The 9409-nt window shown below is 36.6% G+C and overlaps 1 protein-coding gene across 2 annotated transcripts; it reads right to left on the bottom strand.

Annotated features, from left to right (window-relative positions):
- Nucleotides 1-3293: 3293 nt before the first annotated feature.
- On the bottom strand, nt 3294-8996 carry golt1ba (golgi transport 1Ba). Of its 2 annotated transcripts, XM_061667635.1 has the most exons (6): nt 8859-8996; nt 6858-6949; nt 6519-6697; nt 6157-6238; nt 5785-5810; nt 3294-3727 (listed from the first exon to the last, which is right to left on the bottom strand). In XM_061667635.1, exons 1-5 carry the CDS (start codon nt 8881-8883, stop codon nt 5802-5804), a joined length of 387 nt encoding a protein of 128 aa, XP_061523619.1. In that variant the 5' UTR covers nt 8884-8996; the 3' UTR covers nt 3294-3727; nt 5785-5801. The 2 variants fall into 2 exon arrangements, with proteins under 2 accessions (XP_061523619.1, XP_061523618.1); XM_061667634.1 differs by lacking the exon at nt 5785-5810.
- Between the last annotated feature and the right edge of the window lie 413 nt (nt 8997-9409).

The raw sequence follows: 9409 nt of genomic DNA, 5'->3' as shown, positions 1-9409 counted from the left end.
CGTCTGTCAGTCTGGAAAGGATTACAAAGCCATTTCTAAAACTTTAGGATTCCAGTGAACCACAGTGAGAGCCATTATCTACAAATGGCCTACAAAGATTACCCCAAGAGCACAGCGACGACTCCTCCAGGTTACAAAGGCGCCCAGGGCAACATCTACACGACTGCAGGTCTTCCTTGCCTCATTTAAGGTCAGGGAAAAAAAATTAAAATCTGCATGACTCCCAAGACTTTTGGAAGAATAGTCTACAGACTGATGAGAGGAATGTTGAACTTTTTGGGAGGTGTGTGTCTTGTTACATCTGCTGTAAATGTTACACAGTATTTCAGAAAAAGAACCAACATACCAAGAGTCAACCATGTTCTTCTTTTCCTGGAAGCTGTGAATAGAACATTTCCTATTAATTACTGTTTTTGTGTACATAAAGTCAATATTTGGTTTCTTATTTAGAAAACTGTACTACAGAGGTGAGTTCTATCCGATGCTCTGGATCCTCTGCACTTTTTTTTTTTTTTTTTTTTGGGAAATATTGTTTTGGGGAAGAAAATACAAATCAAGACCAAATGTGCATTTATTGGCAAAGATATGTTCAGAAGCAAAAGAATAGCAGATGACCGCTATCACTGGCGTCATGAACAGGTGCTTAGGTCAGCTGCTGAGAGCTTAGCCTTAGCCAGTAACATCAGCAAACGCCATCACGCCCAAAAAGAAAACTGTTGCATGTGTTTAAGACGGATTGAAACACAGGACGCAGTCAAAACCAACAGCAGACGTTCTGCACAGAGCCGCTGACTAGCAGCTGCAGGCTGACCTGGCAAAGCGGCTGAAGGTTGGCCAGACATCATTAGAAATTCGGGTAATTGGATAATTGAGCTGTCCTTTCATCAAGACTAACTGTGGCACTTTCTTCCATTTTTATGTGGTTTAAAAAAAAACAAAGAAAAAAAACTTGACTCATCTTTTCTTAATTCACTTACCTGTTTGTGCACTAAATAAATGGACATTAAAAACTATACCCGAGAGAGCTCCAGTTTACCTAGAATTCGTTCAATTAATTGTATTATTAAACTCTTATAATTAAAGCCTGGTGCAGTTACGATCTACTCCCAAAAATAATACATTACATTGCTTACTTTTTCCCCAGACACACAAATCTGCCCTAAACCACTGATCGCTACTAATCGAATTTAATATCATTTTGCATTTTGATATGTTGCAGATTAAGTCGATTTTGGGTTTGAATGATTTTAAAATACTTGAAGTACTAGAGGTCTACTTCCCATTGATCAGAAAACTACCTAAAGCCTGCAAAAATAAAATAAAAATAAATAAAAACCTTGACAAGCTACCAACAAAAAGTTTCAAGGCTTTGGAAGTTTTCTTTTTTTCTGTTAGGAGAAAAACCTAAAAAAAATTTAAAAAAAAAAAAAAGTACAATATGCTGATTACAAACAGTATACCCCCCTAACTCTAAAACTTAGCACTTTTTGTTTTAATGACCAAATAAATTCTACTTTGGGAAGTGTCTATCATCATGGCATCTTATATGTATATTATTCATCTTTTGGACATTGCATTTCTGTATAGCCGATAGTGGAAGATCCAAACGTAAATGCCAGAACATTTTATGGAAAATCTGCCTTCAAAGTCAAATAATTGTTGGAGGTTGAACAGTCATCATGTGTCACGTTTTGCTTTTTGATTCGCTTCTTTGACAGACACACATGCATCTCTCTAAATACTGTACAACCATGAACACATCCATTGCCATTGACGGCTTTAGAAGTCAAATATCCATGTTAACTGGGAAGGCAGGCAGTGAATGAGTTAAATATTGTAATATAACCCATAAATATTGTATCATATAACTCCAACACCATCTAAAAACACCGCTAGGTGACAGTATGACTTTGTAAACACCTTCCTGTTCCCTCAGTTCCAGTGCCTTGAAAAAGTATTCATCCCTCTGGAACTTGTTCACATTTTGCCACCTTAACAGCCACAAACTGAAATGTTTTTTTTGTTTTAATCGACCTTCAATACTTTGTAGCGCTGCACATCCCGACACTGATTTTTTTTTTGCCTAATTTTTCTCTGAAAATAGCTCAAGCCCAGCCAAGATTGGATGGACAGCATCTGTGAAGAATAATTTTCAAGTCTCGCTACAGATGCTCAAGATTTAGGTCTGGACAGGTTTTCTTCAAGGATTGCCCTGCAATTAGCTCCATCCAGCTTCCCATCAATTCTGAACAAAAGCATCTCCACAGCATGATGTTGCCACCATGTTTCACAGTGGGGAATGGGGATGATTTGTCCAGGGTGAATTTACGACTAAGGAGACAGTCACCCTGTTTATTTGGTTAACTTATCCTTACACTTGTATGACAAAAAATGCTTTGATGCTAATTTTAAAAAATAAATGACTGTACAGGTAATAAAGGAGGACTACGTTGGAGCCTGGAACAAATGAATTCACAATACACTGTATGTAATGGGAGAAATTAAAACTATAACAACTAAAACAGCATCATAGGATTGGGTTCCATTTTGGAGGTTCCACTCCAACACGGTAACTAACTTAAGACAAGCCCAGAAAAACAGATGTTTAGGTTCGTTTGTTATGCTTAAGATATCAAGATTCCAGCAAAAAGACTTTTTTTTTTTTTTCTCTTTTTCTTTAGTGACAAATATTTATACAAAATACCGTAAACACAATTTGTACAGCTCATTCACGGGGAAACCTCGAATTAATAATGTAATTAGTCTGACCTATCGGAGTTTTAGCCACTGATATGAAAGAAGCTACTTTGCCAAACGAACAGAAATGACATGTAAATGAAGCTTTACAACAAATGGCATTTGACTGCAAAAGAGGTTCCTTTTCTGGCTGTTGGCAAGCCACATTACATTGGAGACGCAGTGAGCAGCTAAACAGTGGAGCAAGACAAAAGGGACCTCTTAATGGCATCTTTTGTGGATGTGCTTGAATCTGAAGTATGACGAAACCTGCTTAAAATGGCATCAAACCCTCTCTCCGACTGCAATGCCCAGCATTTAAATGGCCTACACGTCAAGATACAATGTCACTTGTTTTACATGGACTTTACAGTAATCTCAAAAGCCTAATGAATCGACCTCATGAATTTGTTTACCTCTTAAATGCACATTCCAAAGTGGAATTGACAAGCCTGATGTTTGATATCATATGGGTTAGAAGTACTAGTAGTAGCTGTGAGACCAAAAAAAAAAAAAAAAAAAAAAAAAAAAAAAAAAAAAAAAAAAAAAAAGTATCTCATAATAACAGCACAAATAAAATGCTGCACTTAAAAGCTTTTAAGAATTTAAAGCAGAGGCACAAAAAGGACAATACGGCAAAAACTGCCCACTACTCATTCTTGCAGAAGTCATCTTCGATGTTTCGGGGATGCCTTCAATTCCCCACTTTCATGTGAGATTTCATCAACTGGAAGGGAATATAGTATGGGAACTCCTTTGAGTAACAGACTGATGACCTATTTTTAACAGGCAAACAGAAGCAGTCTTTCCGTCTTCTTCCGCCAGCAGGAGGGTGTTGTTATCTGAATGTATAACCTGAGCAACTTTGAAATCATTTCCATTGGCAGATTGCGTTGCTTTGTTAAACCTGCTATATTCAAACGAAGCCTTCTTTGCAAACAAGATGTCAGTGCTATACCATGGTGTTGCTCTCGCCCGCTTTGTCCACATACTGAAAAGAAAAGAAAAACAGCAAGCATGTTTGACTTTCATTTTCCCCGCCAACAGAAGAACATGTACTGCAGCTATATATATATATATATATATATATAAATTAAGGGACACGCCACAGGAAAACACATATTCTCAGATCAACTCAAATCTGTCATTTATTACGCACCCTTGTGCCAGGTATGCACTCGAGGTGGCGCAACCCTGACATGCGGGCGTTCTCTGTCAAATCCAACACTCACTATTGGAACAACGACAGTCTACAACAACTACTACAGTAATGGCACAATTGTGAGTTAGCTTTTTGAATCTTTTTTTTTTTTTTTGAACGTCAGTGATAAAATGTGTTTTGAGTGACACGGCTGCGGTCTGCTGCACAAGTTGGTTACAAGGCACCGTTAAACTGTACAACGGCAACCACGCATGCGTTTCTATTGACGGACCACCAAACATGAATTAAGGCATATGCACAATATTCTGATGAAATTACTTCTATTTGATTTATTTCATACAGGTGCGCAGGTCAGCGGTGCTCACATTTCACTGGCGAAGATTAACTTCCGTATTTGCCACGGAAGTTACTTTCAGGTTCAAAGAGTGCTATAGTTTCCAAACGGGATTTCTCTGGCACACAGGTCTCAGGAAAACTTCATGCTACATGATTTACAGCCAGCCTCAGAGTTCAATGAGTCACGCCTCTTTGGCGGACGTAAAAAACAAAAGACTTGCACACTAATGGGAGAATATAGCCATGACTCCAGCAACACGATGTGTCGTATCTTGTCACAGTTACTGTAACTCAGAATGAGTCACTGTTTGACAGTTTGGCTTATTTTTACACTTGAGTTTCAAGTAATCATTCAAAAAAGGCGCATGAGGTGCAAATCCCCTTTGCATCATGTCAGCTGTCATTAAATAACGCTTGATTGTTTTTACATGAATATCAACAAGAATAAACTTGTCTTTACACTTGTATGTTCCTTCAAAATTGCCTTTGAAGTTAACAAAGGCAAATAAAATAAAAAACCTGTTGCAAAACCTTAACCATCAACCCTCGTCTCCACAACGGATTGTGTTCCACCTTGGAGATTTTTAGCGGGTGAATGTTTGTCTTTCAGTCTCTGGTCAGTTAAAAAAAAAGGAAGCCATTATAGACATTAATTGGATTCTATTAATTTATGTTGTAATTGTCTGTATGCCCTGTGGTGTGAGCCCTTAAAGTTAAAACTATGACTACTACATACTTTATATTTTCATCTACTGTATATACATGAACAATAAATACTAAATTAAATAAATAAAACTAAGTATACTTACGGTGGATATAAAGGTCTGCACACCCCTGTTAAAATGCCAGGTTTTTGTGATGTAAAAAAAAAAAGAAAAAGATAATCATTTCAGAAATTATGCCACTTTTAATTAGAACTATAAACTTGTAACTTAATTGAAAAAATATATATATTTTGGAGTGCGAGTTAAAAAAAAAAAAAAAACTGTCCCTGCATAAATGTGCACACCCTCTTATAACTGGAGTACTGTAGTCACTGATTAACCTCAAATAAAGTTCAGCGGTTCGAGTAGGATTTTCCTGACATAAGATTTTTAAAATCTTACCAGATATTTAAAATTTGAGAGACCCCACACCATCGTGCATACCGTTTAGTTGGCCGGGAGTGACTTGAGGTAAGGTTAACCTCCACATTTTATGATTATTTTGCTTATTTAGTGATCGGCACACCATTTAAATGATGCTTATGCTGTGGTTTAGATTCACAGCAGTTGTTTTGTAATGTTCATTTGTGTTGTTTGGGCAGATGTGGGCGTGTCCTGTTAGATCAGCCGATATCTTTCCCCTGCCGTGACGAATAACCCAATCGTGCCACTTGAGCGCAAACATCTAAGCCAGCCTAACTTTTGCATTTTTTCCCCCCATTAAACCTCAAAAGATTCCTGAAATGATTCAGAAAAACTGGCATTTAAACAAGGGTGTGTTTTATATCAACTTCTTATTCTTCTTATTGCATTACATGCAAGCAAGGAAAATTGCCAGTGACTGACCACAAGTGCTGATTATCCTACGAAGGCTTTGAAAAACAAAAGAACAGAAACAGTCAAAATTATTTTATTTTATTTTTTCTTTTCTCCCACACACCAATGCTGGGGCATCTTCATTAAATCGAGTTACCTATGGCATCTGCTGCAATTACACAGTGAATAAGGCATCTTATATGTCTTAATGACCACAGACTAAAGCACACATTTACCCGGGTGTTGTTTAATAAGCTTTTTAATTGTTGAAATATTTCTATTTACAGTGCGGTTAATGTCTATCGGTTGAAGTGTTTGACCTTGTTGATGAATCGCCTAGAAGCATATGCTCTGAGCAATCATAACGAGACACAAGGAATGATGCACTTGGATAATACTTACTGCACTGATGAAGGGTAGGTTTAGGATGGAGCCAAGGACGGGTATCCTTCTGATGAAGCCTATTACAACAGGAAAGAAGCCTCTGGACCAGTGACACAAGAGGAAAGATGAAAACAGAGACATTGGGTGTTAGAATGTGCGTTGTTTATTCATTATTGCTTGTCCTTTCAAATGTAGAAGAAAAGCAAAAAAAAAAAAACTCGCACAGTCCAGTTCCTAAAGTGTCACCAGATTGGCTGAGATCACGCATGATTACTGTTAAAAGCATATTTTAAAATCAGAAAAATTCAGCTGAACTCTAAATTGTACCACTTTTGGTGCATTCCAAGTGCAGGGTTTTACTGTTGTTGGTGTCCTCTTACCTAAACAAGAGGAAAAATCCATATACTTCCAGCACAACACCGATTATAGGCCAGCCAATGAGCACCACAAGCACGCCTCCCAGGAAGAAACTGGTGGCTTTCATTTTGTGCTTTTGGAAGAAGAAGCGGAAAGTCCTCTCTAGGCCAATAACAAAGGCGAGTCCAGCAACAAACAGGATCTAGTGGACAAGAAAATAAATAAATAAATAAATACAATGACATGGTGCAGTATTAGAAGGTGAAACCAAATTGAATAATCTTATGATTCCATTGTATACATCAAATGTAAAATGGCAAAACACATACACTACACCCACGCAACGGAATATACACACTCACATTCCCAATTGCCAGGAGTGCTTTGTCAAAGAACAGGATCATCCCAAAGAAGAGGAAAAACACGCCGAAGCCTGTTAATCCCATTCCGATTTCTGTTAGACAGACAAGAGACACATCCGTTCAGTTTTCTTGATCAAAAAAAAAACAAAAAAACATTGCAGTTGATGTGAAACAGCTTTGCGGATTGACTGATGTGAGAACCCTCTTAACGCTGACAGATGGCTTGTTCACCGGGGCTTATCTGATCTGAAGTTTACAGTTTCATTCAACGAGGGAAGTGCTGCTGAATGCGTAGCACTCTGGAGAGAAAGCTGCTAAAGAAGGCCGTAACACAATAATGAATCACATTTGTTTCATATGTTATACAGTAATCCCTCGTTTATCACGGGGGTTAGGTTCCGGACCACCCCCGCAATAGGAGAAATTTGGAAGTATCGACCGAAGATTTATTAAGTTCATACATATTTTAAAGCTGTATGAACCTTTTGCATACTCTTACACCTTTTCAATTATGTATATTTTATTCCTTGTAATATGTGTTTTAATTTTTTTAAAGTTTTGTTTTAGGCTAGGATGTGTTTATGTAACTCCAATATTTTTTTTTAACAGCATACACTCAAAATCCTGCAATATAGCGAATGATGCGCGATACGAATCTGAAAAAAATAAAAATAAAATTTACAATAGGCGAGTCGCAGTGGACGCTCCAAAGTTGAACAACCACAAAAGTCAAACAATTTGGAGTCCAAACCAATATCACTTGTGCTGTCACACTACATTTTGTATCTTAAAGGATTAACTTCACAGATGCATTGTTCTTTCTCTGGAAATTTTGGGTGTGAGTGCGTATATGTGTTCGAAGAAGGAAAAGAAGTGTTCCATCTCCATCAAGTCGGGAATCTAAATGGTCCCTCTGTATAAATGTTTTTTTATGATAAAATAGAAATCCAAAATAAAAGTCTTGAAGGTGAGTAATTATTTATCTCAGCCCCAAACACTTGGAAGGCCATTTCTGACTTCTGAAATACTTGACTTTTTTTGTAATGATATAAATAAAACAAAAAAACAATCAGTCTTATACTACTCCCAATAGTGCATATTTTCATGGTGTTTCTCAGTATTTGCATGCAATTGAATTTATTAAGGAATTGCAGTTTGAATACAACTATTTTACAGAAATTAAAATCTCATGGAAAGCATGCTCAGACCCGCTAAACTGGAACTCAAGCTTACTCCACTGGTACAACAACATTTTATAAATGTTGACAAAAATACTTCATAAATCCAAAGCTTAAGACTAAAAAAAATGCAAGCATAATAACAATAATAATAATAATAATTATTATTATTATGTTGTTATTATTATTATTATGTAAGCATAATAGTGTGTTCCAGACAGGAGGATCATACGTTTTCCACCAAACACCGGAATACATGTTTTAACACAAGAGACAGAATTCCGCTATTAAATATGTGAGAATTTAATATTTTTATTATGGTGGCGACAATAACAATTATTAAGGACACAAATCGTTTGAGACTCCAAAAATAAACTTGACAAATAGGCAACTGTCCAACGACGACCTAAAAACACTTGCATGTTAGGCAATTATTATATATTATAATCAATCATTTCCTTTGGCAGGTGTGATTTCAAATATTTGCCCCTTTTTTAAATTGTATTTATTTAATTTAAAAAAAAATCTGAACCGCCACTATTTTTTTTTCGTTCCTACTGTAGTTCAGTATAAAATTTTCCCAATATTCCAGAGCAAATGCAAACATTTGAAATATCTATTTTCCGGATGTTATATCAGTTAAAAAAAAAAAGTCAAATAAATTCAGAAATAAAACGTCAGGACACAAAACAAAGTCACTGAAGTGGAACGTTGGCATGTCTTGAACTAAATGAAAGCTAGCATTCCTAGCCTCAGATGCTAACAACTCAATAAGCCGGGTTCGTAGAAAAAGGGAGAAAGCTACTTGGATGGTAAGCCTTACTTTGCGAGTCCGTTAAGGAAATCATCTTCGCACTAACTTGACCGGCGACTGTAAACGACAACTAAGCGATTGTAGAGTTCATTGAACAATCATTAAGGTGGACAGCTGCCACTGCAGCAACAGCCACGTCTTCCGGAAACAGACCCTCGCTCGATGACATCTTCCGGAATAACCTCGTGTTGCATTCAAAGGAGCAAATTTGCTAACACTTACTGCGAGCTTTAAAATTCAAGCAAATATTAGATAGGCACTTTATTACTATGCAAAATTGAAAATTAGATGTATTTTAAGAAATAAAAACATTGACGTTTTGGGATATTTTGTATTTTACGGTGTTTTAGTCGGCTTCATAACATGTGTTTCTTGAATGTGCTGATTTCTCCCCCCCCCCCCCCCACACACACAAACACACACTAGGTTCAGTGTCAGACAAATTCCACGATACAAATAAAACTCATATTTACAAACTTTTTATATATATATATATATATATATATATATATATATATATATATATATATATATATATAAAAATTTTTTAGTAAGACATA

This window comes from Phycodurus eques, chromosome 22, assembly GCF_024500275.1.
Source record: "Phycodurus eques isolate BA_2022a chromosome 22, UOR_Pequ_1.1, whole genome shotgun sequence".
NCBI lineage: Eukaryota > Metazoa > Chordata > Actinopteri > Syngnathiformes > Syngnathidae > Phycodurus > Phycodurus eques.
This window is presented reverse-complemented; position numbering and strand designations above follow the sequence as displayed.